The 16,719-nt window shown below is 38.7% G+C and overlaps 1 protein-coding gene across 2 annotated transcripts in view; it reads right to left on the bottom strand.

Moving 5' to 3' along the window:
- Positions 1–16,719, bottom strand: part of igsf9ba (immunoglobulin superfamily, member 9Ba) — a 104,483-nt gene that overhangs the window by 14,055 nt on the left and 73,709 nt on the right. For both annotated transcript variants that reach the window (XM_036560507.1, XM_036560512.1), the window contains exons 7-13: positions 13,248–13,393; positions 8,124–8,266; positions 7,887–8,027; positions 7,361–7,480; positions 5,958–6,108; positions 2,748–2,871; positions 1,684–1,859 (exon numbers count right to left, since the gene is read on the bottom strand). In XM_036560507.1, the coding sequence (XP_036416400.1) occupies positions 1,684–1,859; positions 2,748–2,871; positions 5,958–6,108; positions 7,361–7,480; positions 7,887–8,027; positions 8,124–8,266; positions 13,248–13,393 (1,001 nt within the window). The remainder of the gene's footprint in view (positions 1–1,683; positions 1,860–2,747; positions 2,872–5,957; positions 6,109–7,360; positions 7,481–7,886; positions 8,028–8,123; positions 8,267–13,247; positions 13,394–16,719) is intronic.

Here is a 16,719-nt window from a genome sequence, read left to right as displayed (position 1 = left end):
AGAATTCTTTGAGTTAATAATCTGAATATAAATGTTTAATGTAACACGCTCCATGGTGGCGCATTTGTGCCTTTGCAACCAAAGTTCAAAGTCAGAAATTTTAGTTCAAAATCTCAAATTATCTCAAAACGTGACCACTGCTATGATAAAAGGCTTCAGCAGAATGTTGTCATTTTCCTTCATCAAAGATCTATCGCCAAAAAATCTGTGGCATATAATCTGGCCTACAGTACAATGAATTTGGCCAAGATTTCACTTGCAGCATCTCCTGCTGTATGACACAAAAACAAGACAGTTACTATCCCATCCAGAGCAAAAATGTATGCACAACAATTTCTTTACATCTAAAGTATATGTGCAATATATACCAATATATGTGGCGTCTTAGCACCAATACAACAAATGTTGACAAATATATATATACATAAATTTCTTTACGTTCAAAATAGCTGTGCAAGATATACCAATATATGCAATGTCTTAGCACCTGAATGACAAATGTAGAAAAATATATGTACATATAATTCTTCATATCCAAAATATATGTGTGCAATATATACCAATACATGTGATAACACCAAATTGACATATATAGAAAAATACATGTATATATTTTGGATGTGAAAAAATATGTACATATTCAATTTATGTGTAAACATACGTACATGTTCAATTCAACATATAAGCTGTTTAGCAACAAAATTTTAAACAAATAATATGTACATATATTTCATCATATCCAAAATATATGTGCCACACTGTGTATCTACGTAAGTCTATCTAAAAGACAATGAAATGGTAAATTATGTTGTCAGAGACATTAAGGGAGTTTTTTTATTTATTTTCCTTCCTTAAGAGTCTTGCTTGGTAATCAAGGTTAGTTGGAACCTTGACTGAAGCTATCAAGTAAAAATCAGGCTGTAAAAATCAGCCCTTATTATTATTTTTTAAATTAGCCTACACTCTCTTTTAAATAAATGATGCTCAATTTGTGTATGCCAATAAATAAAACTATTTCTTGACAACATTCACAGTTACTAGTGCAGCATTACTAGTTATCAGTGCAGTGGTTCAGACAGGATCTTGTGTCATTTTATTGCATTTAAATATATACCAATTATATGCCAATGTGTTGACATATATATGAATATATTAGAATATATCTGAGAATGTATGTATTGGTGTCAATTTCTAATATGTACATATATGTCAGACACATATATAAATATATATTGTTTGCATTTGAGATTGCACAGACTACAGGGGCTTCAAGTTTCTCTGGAATACATGTTTGCTAAATGTAAAGGCATCTTCAGTTCTGTCAGATTCATGACATGTTTTTAAGAACACTTAGTGAATGAGGCCCATTGCACTCATAGTTTGTGATAGAAGAACTTTAAAGAAATATCATGCTATTGTCACTGTCAGACCAAAACCGAACGTAAGGAGTTTAAACCTCAAGCAATTTTGGACCATTTCTGTTCATCTATTCATCATGAAAGTTTCACACAACGTAAAGCTGAGGGTTTCAAATGGAGATGCAAGGTTTTTTTTTTTCCAACAGTGACAATGTGCATCATTTACTGTGAAAAAGGTCGTCAATTATTGTCATTACATTTTTGCCATGTTGCCCACTAAATAAAGAGGGGGGGCATGCAGTACCCCAATAGAAGTGGCACCCACCTACTGTATTCACAGTGACTACCTCACTGAAGGGGCCCGTGCCTAACTTGTTCTGGGCCAGCACACTGAATTGATAGGCAGTCTTTGGCTCCAACCCCTGTACCACCAACCAGGTCTGAGAGCCGGGCACAGGGACGGAGAGCCAGTCGTGAGGACCCAAATCCGTCTTCTTCTTCCTGTTGGAAGACAGCACTCAACTCAGACAGCAGAACATCTTGTACTTGGAAATGAAAAGGAGTAGCATTCTCTCTCTCTCTCTCACATGGACACAACCTATTCTCTAATCTACAGAGCTCACCATGGGAACAGTGCTTTTAAAATTTCTCTTACTGACACAGCGCTGAGCCCGGTGCAATAATTAGGTCCTAACAAGGGCTCCTGATGTTAAATTCTACAGAGCAGCAAGAGAATACATGTAAACGTCAATATATCAAAAGTCAGACCTCTGATCTAAAGTGCCTCTTAATATACTGTCAAATAAATGTACTGTGCCTTTAACAACCACGGTGTCGTGCGTCTTGTCCCAACGCAGTTGCGTGATTTGTTTTCATGTATTTATTGCCATGCCGTTCCCCGGCAAAAGTCATACATTATTTAGGTGCACGAGAGAATGAGGCTTTACAGCGCACGGCATTGATTTAATATGTAATTCACCAGGAGTTTGTACCATCAGAGCATGACAGAACTGTAATGAAAATGATAAGTAACTGCATCACTCTACCAGAGCCAGCACTATTTTTTCAGAATACTTCTGTCTGTATATCACAACCCACTGAACATGCTAGGGAATACACTAAAGGGCAACTTATTACACCTCGTAGATGTTTGCTGCAAGGTTTTGTGTTATTTTCCACTAAAAGGAGTTCATGAGAATATCTGCAGTTAAATGAGACTAAATTAGCAAAGCTTGCTTTATTCCTATTCTGACTATAGTATTCATGCAGGTCAATGTTTAGTGACATCAGTATACAACTAAGACAAGAAATACCAACTTACATGCTATACATTAAACACTAAGGGGAGAGAGTACATACTGAAATCCTGTAAACGCTAGGGGGACCTACACAGGGCCGTACCAGACCGAAAAGGTCTGCTCAAAGCCGCCGTCGTATCCAGGTTCCCAGGAGACATTAGCTGAGGTTGTGGACGCTGAGACGTGGACGTTGGCTGGCGCATGAGGACTAGTGCCTGCAACACAGAGAACCTCTCTTACTGTCCACTCCGAAACCCGTGCAGTTCTGTTTAAGGCTCATTTCCTTAGCTTAGCTTCTGCAACCTTTCAATCAATACAGTGACAGAGTATCATAACTGCTGTAGAATGGAACCTGACTGGAAGGAGAAGGCTAATTCTAGTCAAGACTAATCAAAAGTTTGGCCACCCCAATCGATTGTATACGAATGTTCAAAAGTTTGGAATCACAATTCAAAGGTTTGGGATCATTGGGCCTCATTTACCAATATCTTCCTACGTTTTTACTTAAATTTATTTTTGAAAAAGGTTCTAAGTAAGTCTCTGTCAGATTCATGACGTGTTTTATACAGCAGAATTGTTCACACCTTTGTGCTCTTGAGTGTGTGTAGATTCTGTTCTTACCTAAGAACAAATCCCAAATAAGAAGACACTGGTGAATGGCAGAATCTAAGTAAAACCTGTTTAAGTGGGTTTTAAGAAGTATTTTCTTCTTAAAATCGGTTGGTGAATAAGGCCAGTTATTTTCAATAAAAACACTTTTTTTTTGCCAATAAGTGTATGAAACAATGCTATTACAATGTTACTACTCTATTATGAAGCTGTTAAAAATTAAACAGTGTTAGATGCCCAGAATAATGAATAGAGCTGTAGATGATTCCTTAATTTATATCAAAATTCACATCCAGAATGCCTTGTATTTTCAATGTGGTGACCATATCTCAAGTTACAGTATACATACATACATACATCATCTAAACCGCTTATCCTTCTGGGTCGCGGTGGGGTGCTGGAGCCTATCCCAGCTGTCATTGGGCGGAAGGCAGGATACACCCTGGACAGGTCGCCAGTCCATCGCAGGGAAGTTACAGTATATCAAAGCATATTTTTGTCACTGAATACGACATCTTGAAATACCTCCTGGTATCTACCTTACAGCATTTCAATATACACTGTAAAAGTTATTACTGATTAAAATACCAGCAGCTGTTAATATGACAAATGACTCTAAACTTTTGAAAGCTACTGCAAGTTTTTCATGATCTTAAAGACATTCTGATCTAAAGGCTTATACTTAAATGTTTGAGACTTGTTTCTTTCTTCTGATGCTTCTGTATGAATTTATTTCCAAAAGATTTTTTGAGAAAAGTAGTTTTTGGCCACTCCAAAGTGTATATATGTGGAACATCTTCAAGACTGTTTGAAAACTATCATGAAGCTGTTATGCCAAGCAAAGGTGCCTCAAGGTAAAGAGGAGCTATGTTTTCACTATTACTCTAATATGTGGAAGACAGTAAAAATCAGGAAAACTCTTCTATGAGTTGGTTCAGACCATTGACTAGTACTGGCAGATGCTGTATTGTTTTACACTGAGGTAGCAATTTTAACGTTAAAGAAGAAGGGCAGAATTAATGCATCTAGCAGCCAAGAGAATCTATTCATGAGTGAGAAGCTGAAAGAACAAAAACAACACTTAAATCCTGCATGTTGCCAAGAGCAGTACTTTCGAATGATTGCTGCTTAAACCTCTGTCCTTAAGCCTTTTTGTTTTTCTTACACAGAGGAGGAAAGAGTGGGAAAGTTTAACAAGAAGACTCTGAAAAAGGGGACATATATTTTGAACATAACACATCTGAACCTGTTCTAAAATTTAAATGAACAGCACCATATCAAAACAAACTTTCAAACTTTCATTACCACTCCAAAACAAGCCTTTCATACAAGCACTCAGGACAAATGTCGAACGCTTGTCAAAACAGCCACTAATTCAACAAAAATACTTTTTATTTGATGATTTTTTTCTGATTATCAGAGAGAGATAGATAAAGAGAGAGAGAGGGAGGTTTGTTAGGAAGCCACATGTAAAGTCTCTCTACGCACTTTAACGCTAGCTTTACGCACCCCATGGCTTTTACTTTACGTTAAGTTTAGTTCGAGTGCATGGAACCAAAAAACAAGGCTGATGTGCTCTAGAACTTCCGCTTCTGCTTCAGTGTGATTTGCTGCTGATAAAACAGCCAAGCTAAAGTGACTGGATGTACTACTCTAAAGCAGCCAGGAAACAGGATTAGAAAAAGGAACCAAATGATATTAAATTATATGTACACATAATGCCTTATTCACTTTTACTGTTCAAACACTGAGTTAATATGGGGCTTTGGAAGAAGATACAATTGCTAATTGAGATTTTTTTAACTTGAAAATATTGTGGTAAGTTTTTTTTTGGTTATCGCCCAGGCCTATTCTGAGCACCTGTACATGTACAAGCTTTGGAAACAGTGTAAGCTGTATGCAGTTTTCCCTATACAAACAACAACTGCATCATTTCAAAATCTGTGCAGGAATGCCTTTCTGTCCAGCCTTTTTTTCCAAGAACGACATTCTCTTTTTCCCCCGGTCACATCCAGAGAGTAACCATCTCTCTCTGTCACCTCCATCAATGTGTGCAAAAGATCTGGTGGACAGTTTGAACATGTTTAAGTGGAGGACTAAGCCAGGAGCTCCATCAGCTCTCTTATCACGGAATACCATCTGCACCAAGAGTCTTAATTACCCCTTCATTAAACACGAGCACTGGACTGTCATGAAACCAGCCTGTCATCAAACAAACAGCGCATACTAATACGAGCATATGTGAACAGAAACGTCACTTGTCATAAGAGGGCAAACCCAACAACATGACAGCTGGGATTGAGCACCCACAGGCCCCAAAGCCATTTGACACAATGACTCAATCCTGCCGCTTGGGTGCGCAGTGTAATTTCCCAACACGAACCGAAACGAGTCTCGGACCGGGCTGCGATGAAATCACAAGACTGACAGACTTCGTGACTCTCTAAAAAAGAGACTCTCAGAGTGTGATGTGCTTGCGCTGTACTGAGCCAACTACTAAAATAACACGGCACTTTGAGACCAATTTTTGGCTTCGACTGTCAGCCTTCAACTGTTTACACTGACAGTCTCCAGGCCCTGAAAACGTGCTATGGTGTTTTTGCCCAAAAGTTTTAACTCACAGTATGAGTGCATAACTTGCAGTAGTGTTTGTAAAGTGTAGGCAAAATGCTAGACGCTAGGATCACTCTACCTATTACAAAAAGTCGTGTGCTGGCAGTGATGCTCGTGACGACGTTGGTGGCGACGCACTCCCACTCTCCGTGGTCCTCTTTGCTCAGAGACACAAACTGTAAGCTGCCGCTTGGTAAGATGTTGTGCTTGCTTCTGCTGGGCTTCCCTACCTGCAAGCACACAAAACAAACCAGCACTTTAGCATCTGTGTCTTTACATAAATCATTAAAAATGATAAATACATTTGAACATTTCAAAATAATGATCAAATATTAAATATTCTGAATTTGAAGTTTGTGAATGTATAGTTCTTAATATGGAAGTGCAACACACCCACTTAAACAAAAGCAGATTTGTGAACATTGAGCAAGTTTTAATATGAAAAAATATGAAAAAATATACATTTACATTCACATGCTCAAGCACAGATGACCAAATACAGTCATACGCAAAAGTTTGGGCGCTCCTGGTCAAATGACATTTACACATCCTCTACTGAACACACTTCTGCACACTTTGTTTGCAGAATTTTACATATTGGGAAACAAAATAAAACATAAAACGTAGCCTGTGCAAATGGTTATGGTACATTTTATATTTGCTGTTTTATTTTCCAATATTCTAAACTCAGCAAATAAATAAAAAAATTGCTCTAACATTAGCAGAGAAAATGACATATTTCAGTTTGTTCTCTGTAGAGGATGTATTAATTTATTTTCATTTAGAAAATCAACAAAACATGTCATTTGACATTGTCCAAACTTTTGCATGCGAGTGTATACACAAATACCTATATGGGTACACACTCAAAAATGAATGTCCATATTTAAAATTTATTTTGTTGTCATTGTACGTTCTGTTTATTTGTCCTATTTGTCTGCAAATTAGCTTCACAAAGAAGCCCTGTATACAGTATGTCCTGCATTTTACATAAACATATTTATCTGTATTGTCACTGTCAAATAAATAGCTTTTAAAAAATAATATTATTTAACAATATTGGTATTAGAATTATATAGAAGAATACTTTAACATTACTACTCATTATTTAATGTTTACTGACTGTTACATGTTTTAATTACTACATTATGGCATTTATTACACGTACATATATTTAATATTAAAATTGTTATGATCATGTGACTCCTACAAACCAAGACAAAATTATTTTTTTTAAAAAACTGTCATTTTCTGAATATTCCTTGAAACAAAAACATCTCTAAAACTGTAATTTTAAAGGAGAAAGAAAATCCTTCTTAACTTTGTTTAATTAAGTTAAAAGTTAATTGAGCAAGGATAATCTCTATTAGTCTATTTATCACACAATTCTAACACAGTATAAGCATTTTAAAATTGTGTAAAAATATAAAAAAACATCAAAATGAAGATGCAAGGTTTTGTTATGACGGTGTGCTGGCGTACCTTTCTCCAGTTGATAGTTGGAATTTCAGGGTCTCCAGAAGCAGCACAGGGGATGACCAGCTCTCTCCCGGCCTCCTGACGGTATTCCCCCCCAGGCCTTACATTAAAGTAAGGGGGGTCCTATATGTAGGTGCACATATCAGTATCTGATTACAGTACCTAAGTTATGTGTTCTGTAATTAATCTATTTCCAGTATATTTCCAAAGACATGTACTTTTATTCCTTTGCTTAGGTAAGAGAGCACTGTGGCAGTTTTATCCAAGCTATTTGCTGCCCAGTGTAAATCAGGTGACAGTTTCATCTGGATACAATTCATTTCTATTGCTTATAGAAATTAACAGCTCATGTTTCTTTGTTTCATAGCAACAAGGTCAATAACAGTGCTTTTAAAGTAGTTTTAGTGTAAGTGTAGCCGTTAGCTTAGCTATTTTAACTCCCTCAACACTGGGCATCATGTATCAGTATAACAAAGAGTATATTAAAACAAACAAACCAGTAAGCAGTAAAACAAAGGCAGTAACAAACCTTTAGCACCAAAGTGGCTGGAGGGGATTGTCCCATGGTACCTAGGGCATTGTAAGGCACACAGGTGTAGGTGCCAAGAGAGTCTTCTGTGACCTCTGCCACCCGAATGCTTCCATCTGGCATTTGGCTCCAGCCTGGGTACTGTGAAAGACAAGATACAAGGGTATGACCTGGGAGCTTATTGCCATGCATAACATGCAAACTCAGGCCAGAATAGGTCAAAAGTCTTCAACTGACCTTCTCCACTCTTAAGGGATATCCATCTTTTTCCCATCTGACTGACGTAACGGGCGGGTTGGCATCGACAGGGCAGCGAATAATTCCTGGCAACTTCCTTGGGACGTAGATGACCGGTGGCATGTTGAGAACACGGGCAGGGTCTGCAGAAAGCACCGTCAATGAGGTTTACAACACAAGACCAATGAGGCTACAATAGCACTTTCTCTTTTCTGACACAAGCACCAATACTGCAACACTGAATATCAGCTGACACTGATACAAAACCAGTATTCCTTTCTTTAAAATTGCTAAACTTTAAAATGAGCTGTTTTCAGTCAAAGTACTTCACTTTAAGCTGCACTTTGCAAGATTTGGGGATTTGGAGACCTCTCTGGTGATAATGTGTAATTGCATGCAATGTGCGGTTGTACTTCGAATCTCTTTCCTGAGCAGATGGATCTAATGACTGAAAGCGCATTGAAAGAGTATTCAGTAAGAACTCAATTTTATTGTCCAGCTACTGTTTAAAAAACATTTTCTTTCTTTTAACTGTAGTTGTATCACTCCTGCCGTAAAGTGATGTTTCAACTAGGAAAGCAGATGTGATTAAATTTCACTATACCTCAACAAATACCCCAGGTTATTAGCCGTTATTTATCCTGTTAAAGTAAATATGAATTCAAAGCATTCAGAGGTATCAGCTCTGTAGTTTGTGTAGGTAGATACAGCTGTCACTTGTAAGTAAGCTGAATCAAACACTTGTTCAATGTATGTTTTTATTAAATTTGACAGCCTTGAATACAATATTTATTCTGCTGTGTTGCTAACTTACTATTGCTAAATGTTCTCAAAGGCACATATTTGCACCCATCTAGCCAGCAAAGTGTTTGTAGTTTAATATTGTTTACTGATCAGAGTTAAATTGGCTAGTGATGTTAGGTAGGAAGGCTGGAGTTCAGAGTAGTTTGAGAAACGTTTTGAAACATTTCTGAACTCTAACTGGATGGCATTGAACCCAACAGCGAAGTACTGCACAGAGGTGAACCATTAACCACAAGTGTCTGTACAAACTGTACTGTCTTTACTACCAGTCTCTTACAAACAGGGGGCAGCTGACTCAAGCAGGTAAAGGGACAGGAAAGGTTGGGGATGTCAGATGGGTGCCTTTATTTGATTGGAGCAGTTCATTTTGCTAATTTAAAGGCTTTAGTTTAACTTTTCAGAATCAGAGGATATCTTGATGTAATTTTGATTCCAACTGACAAAGAAGCATTACTTAAAACAGCCAGTGAATTAAGTGACTTAACTAAGTCATTAAACAGTGAATGTGATTCATTCAGAGTGGGCACCAAAGGCCAATAAACTTTTTAGCTATACCACATTTGCATCTGTAAGCAGAAGAGAAGACATTTTTATAATATGAGTTTGATTTGAGTCTTTTTTGTACAATTTTGTTTTGCAGAACAAAATTCTTTCTTCACATTTTTCCAGTAATTTGAACTGGAAGGAGCTATAGACTAATTAAGACTTGGTATTGAGGACAACTAGGTTTTTCGTTTTGCTTGACTTGGTCTCACTCATTCTCAGGCATTCAAGACCTTCAATCCTGTGCATGTGACGTTAATACATACGTACAATGTGGCAAAATCTGTCCTGAGTGTTCTGACTTATCATTATGTAATTTTAATATCATAAAGTTATTATTTCAGGCTTTACAGGATGACTCACAGCAGCGCACAGACACCATATTTTAGTGCACATTTTTCTACTGAACGCAACTTCTTTTGATTTTAACAAAAAAACAAATAAATAACAGTGCAGCTTAAAAATGATCATCTAACAGTAGGCTATGATGCTCAAACTACTCAAACACTCTCACTACCAGTGATATTTCAGGACAGATTTGTTACAGGATTTTTTGCTGATATCAGCATAATACCGATATCCATCATTGCCAACATGACATCTCTACACAAAACTGTCAGAATAAATCAGAACAAACATCACAAAATAGCCATAATGATATGCAAACAAGAGGGTTCAGATGAACTTGTAGAGCAAGTACAGCTGACAAACCCCAACATAACTTCAGCTTCACAGCTAATGTTGTAGCAGAGGTATTATTAAATTCCCTTGCTTGTGAGTGTTCTTAAGTACTGCAGCTCTGTTGGTTGTTACCTCATAAATGTTAATTACCAGTTATAATATGTCTTATTTCAATAAATCCTCTCACGATACAGATGTCATGTGAGGACTGAGGTATGTTTTGTCTCCTGGCTAATTCATTACATAGCCCGGGACACAACAACACATCAACACTATGGGAACTGCTTGCTACGTGCTATAAGCTGCATATATAGTAGAACAGGAAAACTGGTTGATTAGGAGTCTCAAACTTCCACTTTAAAGCATCAAATTTATGTGCTTCTGACATTCAAAATTCAATGACCACCTTTCAATTATTTAATTTCCAATCAAAACAGTCATTAAGTGTGAGTTATTCATTTTTCTGCATCAGGAAAAAAGTATAAATCATGTTTTTAACAGAAAATTACACAGAAGCCTCAACAACTAAATATAATATCACATTTTTCAGTATTAATGCGTCCACTCTTTGCCTTCACTACAGCTTCCATTCTTTTCAGGAGGCTTGTTTTCAGTTAAGAAATTTGAAAGAATGTTTTTCCACGCCACCAAAGTTCAGCCTTAGAAGTTGGGTGTATTTTCTGCTTCTCACGACCCAAACAGTCCCGAACATATTCAGTAATGTTGAGGTCTGGACTCTGGGGTGGTCAGTCCATTGTTCTCAGAACACAAGCTGCTTGTTTGTTTTAATTGCAAACTTTCTTCTTTTTTGTCTGTTTCCTTTTCTCAGTAATGGGTTCCTGAGAGCTACACACCATTTCAGACTCATAGTGTTAAATTCTCACAGTGGAAGGATGGACAGAAACACCTGGAGATTTTTTCAGATCTGAAGCAAGAGTGGAACTTGATTATAAGTTGGTCTCTGACTTTGCACAGTACAGTATATTTTCTATAAAAACAGAACACAAGTGTGTCACATAGCTGAGAGTACTCAGTAGCAGTAATCGTGAATCTTAAATTTTGTCCTTATGTCCATGTTTTATATCATACAGCGTCACAAGTAAGTCTATTAGAGATCACTTACTCTTGCTGGGGCCTAAGCTTCCATTAGCTAGATTAGATTAGTTTAGTTAAAAACTAAAGAAGAAAACCTGGCTGACCTAACAGTTCCTATGAACTAGATGTTTAATACTGAACAACAACCACAGAGTCCAGATATTTGCACTGTCCAAAACTAGCTGCCTTGGTGACGTTCCACAGCCGGCTGACGACAAGTGTGTAAAGGTCATGATGACTCGCACCCTGACTCCAGTGAGAGGCGCCAGCAGGGCTGAGCAAGATGTCTCACACTTGGAGCTTTATCTACTGCTCATACAGCCCCACATACAGCACAGTACAGATGGAAACAAGCCCTAGCGTACTCCACAGAGAGTCTGAAAACTAGGACAGCTCAGGCGCCAGGCACCATCTACAGCAACTCAGAGGGAGCCAAACAGCCTTGTGTCCGTACACGACAGACACCAATTACCCACGGCGACTGTATGACATAAAAACACCTTGAAGGCACAAAGGAAAACAGCGGAGCGGTGTAAGTAGGGGTGTAATGATTCAAAATACTGTTATTCAGTTTGTGTTTAGATTTGAGAGTCATGATTCACTTCGACTGTTGACTTTCTTTTCTTTGTTTTATAAAAACCCTCACATAGCCTTCCAGTTGTGTGTAGCTCACGGGAGTCAACAAAAGGCAAAAAGTGTGTACTTTACATCGCCATTCAAGCAACACTCAATAACTGCACTTTGAGCACATGACCATGTATGCAATTTTTACACCCCACATACATTATATGGCCAAAAGTATGTGGACAGCCCTCCGAATTATTGAGTTCAGGTGTTTCAGCCACACCCATTGCTAGCAGGTGTACAAAATCAAGTACATAGCCATGTAATCTCCATAGACAAACACTGGCAGTAGAGTGGGTCACACTAAAGAGCTCACTGTTATAGGATACCACATTTGCAGCAAGTCAGTTCATGAAATTTCTGCCCTACTAGATCTGTCAACTGTAAGTGCTACTATTGCGAAATGGAAGCGTCTAGGTGCAACAACTGCTCAGCCGCAAAGCGTTAGACTACACAAACTCACAGAGCTGTAAAATCGCCTAGACTCTGTTGTATCACTCACTACAGAGTTCCAAACTGCCTCTGGAAGCAACATCAGCACAAATCCTCTGTTCCCTTCATGAAATGGGTTTCTATGGCTGAGCAGCTGCACAAGAGCCTAAGATCACTATGTGCAATACTGAGTGTTGGCTACAGTGGTGAAAAGCATGCCACCACTGGACGCTGGAAAAGTGGAAATGTGTTCTCTGGAGTGATGAATCACACTTCTGTATCTGGCAGTCTGGTGGATGAATCTGGGTTGGTGGATACCAGCAGAATGCTTCCTACAGGAATGCACAGTGCCAACAGTAAAGTTTAGAAGAGGAGGGATAATGGTCTGGGGCTGTTTTTCAGGGTTTGAGTTCAGCCTCTTAGCTTCAGCGAAGGACAATGTTAATGCTACAGCAGACCAAGACATTTTGGACAATTATATGCTTTCAGCTTTGTGGCAACAGTTTGGGAAGACCCTTTCCTGTTCCAGCATGACTGTGCCCCTGTGCACAAAGCAAGGTCCATTAAAACATTGTTTGATGAGTTTGGTGCAGAGGAACTCCTGTGGCCTACACAGAGCCCTGAGCTAAACCCCACTGAACACCTTTGGGATGAAATGGAAGATGATCGTGAGCCGAGTCTACTCATCCAACATCAGTGCCTGACCTCACAAATGCGGAGTGGGCACCAACTCCCACAGACACACTCCAAAATCTTGTAGAAAGCTTTCCGAGAAGAGTGGAGGCTCTTGTAGCCGCAAAAGGTGGGCCAACTACATATTACAGCCCACGGCTTTGAAATGAGATGTCCAACAAGCTCAAATGGTTGTTAAATTTTCCTTTGTCCACACACTTTTGGCCACACAGACTATCGGGAGATGCTAGAAGGACAGGAGGCTGTACTTACACTGTACTGTCAGGTAGGCTGAGGCAGAGGGGGAGATGCCCAGGCTGTTGCTGGGGCTGCAGGTATATTTCCCAGCATCTTCGGGCTTCACACGAAAGATGATGAGGGTGCCATCGATAAGGATGCGCACTCGGAGCTTCAGATCACTGCAAAGACGCGGGAGAGAAACGTGTAAAACACACCACCAAATACCTGCTTGCACCCTAAACTGTAAAGGAATATAATGTGAAATACATGCTCAGTGCCTCAGAGCTCAGGCTCCCATCTCTGGTCCTGGAGTACCCACGGTTGTGCAAATCATAGTGTCTTCCCTGCTCTAAAACACCCACTTCAACTCAGGAAGGGTTTCATAATGAGCTAATTAGCTGGATCAGGTGTGATAGAGCAAGAAAACATCAAAATATGAAGCTCAGGGATACTTTAGGACCAGCAGAACTGGAAACTACTGCCTCAGGGTGTAAAACTAAGGTAAAGGTTCCCAATACTAGTTCTGGTGACTCCACGCTCTGCATATTTTCACTTTTTCTCTACACAGCTGACCCAGACCACACGGGGCTTGTTAATTAGTAACCGAGTTGAGTCAGGTGTGCAAGATGAGACAAAGCAAAAAATGTGCAGAGTGCGGCATAGTGTGGGGTCGGTAGGACTGGGATTGGGAACTGAACTAAAGATTAGGGCCTGACCGATATAAAACATTCATTACCATTATGATACCAATACTAAGCAGCTAAAAATTCCAATAACTGATTATGAGAGCTGATGTAATTTAACATGGTCAAAATTAGGCAGACTGCAGTAGTTTTGTTAAACACTTCTTTAGTGACTGATATGACTATCAGTTATTATTTTCAAATTTCATTGTTATTTCTCAACTGTAACATTACTTAAAGAGCAAAAACAAATTCTTAAGTAACTTAAATAAATAAAGGTAAGGTAATAATCAACTGGTGACTGTTAGTATTCTCCATACAGGCTGACACAAAAGTATGGAACTGCTCAGAACTCAGAGCTTCTATTCAATTTATAGGTATTTGTTCATCGTAACATAAAACAAGATTATGTTTGTGGTTTATTGGAGGGATTTTCATCACCACAAATTCATCTGTTGAATCTTACTACTGGCTGATTTTTTCAGCAAAATGATATATTGGTCAAGCCCTACTAGTAAGAAACAGCAGTGCAGATTCCTTTCAGTACTGGCTGCCATTTTGATTCAGAAACCCTCATGGCACAAGCAAGAAATACCATAGGACATCAAACTTTCCTAGCTGGAAGCCAAGATAAGTCTGTCAGGTTTGTTTTAATGTGCATCTTGCAGGCCCTTAGCACATGTTGCACTTTGTAGAAAGTAGTAAAACTAGCCATAGAAAATGGTTAAAAGCAACACAATTAGAGCCGAGTAATAAACCATGAGCAATTGTTAACACTTGAAGCTTGCTACGTAACATAGACATAACTGTGCCAAAAATATAATATCACATGCTATCATGTTTTGCATTTAGGTTAGTCAACATAGCTAAACAAATAACAACATATGAGTAAAACCTCTTGCACAGAAGTCACAACTGACAAAAATTCCAATAGTTGTGGCTAGTTTTGCATATTACTGATTAGATATATCTAGGGCCACACATAATGATGGAAAAAGGACAATGCTTTTATGGGCCCTACCACTAAGGGGGACCCAAGAGATTAAGCGTTGTGTTCAGAAAGCACGACACTGTGTGTGTGTGTGTGTGTGTGTATATACATATGTATATATGTATGGATGTATTTTTTCCCTCAAAGTTTAACGATTTTCAAACTGAAAATATTTGGATGCCCAAATGGGTAGCAGAGCCAAAGTAAATCAGTGTGTATACTCAGGGCTCAAATTGGGCCAGAGTGCACCATTGGTTCATGTGAACAGTCCTACCAGGTAAATGCTAATTTAAAAAGCAGGCAAAAACAGTATCAGCTTAGCATGTCACATTATGCCCATCCTAAAAAGAATGATTCTCCTGTAGCATTTTAAAGTAATTAGCAGCCTAGAATATCTTAACTAAATTGGATTGGTGTTAATTTTAATGTACTTGAAGTGTGCACTGTGACTGTTTTGTCTACAAAAATACAAATTTCAAATTGGATTTAGTATCAACAGATAGTTAGTTCTGACAACACAATCTGTTTGGTTAAGAAATGTTCTTTTTTTCAAAACAACTATATCATTCCACTGAGCACCTGTAGCTAAGTAATGACTGCTTTGCAGCTAACCGTTAGTACTTTGATCTGCAGCCTGTTTGGTCAGATTCTGAGGAAGAGTATGACAGCAGGACTACATAAAATAGAACTAAACCTGTTGCTGTCCCTAAGCAAGTTTTTTGGTCGGCACCTCTGACAGAGGAACAACTAAACAAACTTAAATTGGCCTGAAACAAGCAGAACACAATTCAGTGAACAAGATGGACAGTGAAATTCTTTACAGACTTTCTGGAACAAAATCATATTCAGGTTAATCTGGCAAGTACTGAGGTACTGAAAAAGGTGAGCAGAACCTCCTTTAACGACCTACATCTTAACCTCATGTCTTTGAGTTGAAGTAGAGGGGAAGTCAACAGAATTTTTCAGGGGCCCAGAGCATCTGGGGCTAAGACTGTTCTAATGTAAGGTGCTCCATTAGAATTAGTATTCCATGTAAGGTGTTTGGTGGCTGTGCTTTGAACTATAAGCAGCGGCACCCAATAGTAACACTACAGTCATCAGATCAGGACGTGATCAATGCATGTATGTTCCACAGCAACACTGAAGCTTCCTGAGTCTGCACTTTTGTTGAGATAAGAAGGTCTTGCTCAGCAGAAGTGGGGGTGAGGACGGGGTGGAGCAGGAGTTGAGGCACTTTGCTTTCAGCATATTATTTTAGGCTGCTGTCAGGGTGGAGGAATTAGAGGGGCAGTATTGCTCTGCTCGGGTGAGGAACAGCACCTCCTGGCTCCGCATCAGATGATCAGCATGTTTTTTTAGGCATGTGATGACACAAGCACACTGTCCCGAACTGTTCCCATTCCAGCACCAAAACCTGCTGTGTGTGCTTCTCCACACCGACGCCACACAGCTGCAGCTAGCCAGAGATTCAATTCTACGTCTACAAACGTATGCAAATCCTGAGCTAAACTCCCTCCTGAGCACTAAGGTACCATATTGCAATTATATTGCTAAATATAGCGATTGCGATATGGGCCAATGACAAATAAGGTTTGCAAAATGAGCATTACTAGCTTTTATAGTGTTAGAAATTCATTTTTAGCCAGGATAACTTTATCATGCAGAAAATATTACATATTTAAGTTATTTACGACTACTGACAATACTTATAAATCACTCTTTGCATTTGGACATCCTTATAGACATTTGTCCTTGAGTTACACTTTTTTAAACAAATAAACTATTATAAGAATAACAACTTCTCATGGTTTTCCTGGGGTCACACCACCTG

This window comes from Colossoma macropomum, unplaced genomic scaffold (assembly GCF_904425465.1).
Source record: "Colossoma macropomum unplaced genomic scaffold, Colossoma_macropomum, whole genome shotgun sequence".
Classification (NCBI taxonomy): Eukaryota; Metazoa; Chordata; class Actinopteri; order Characiformes; family Serrasalmidae; genus Colossoma; species Colossoma macropomum.
This window is presented reverse-complemented; position numbering and strand designations above follow the sequence as displayed.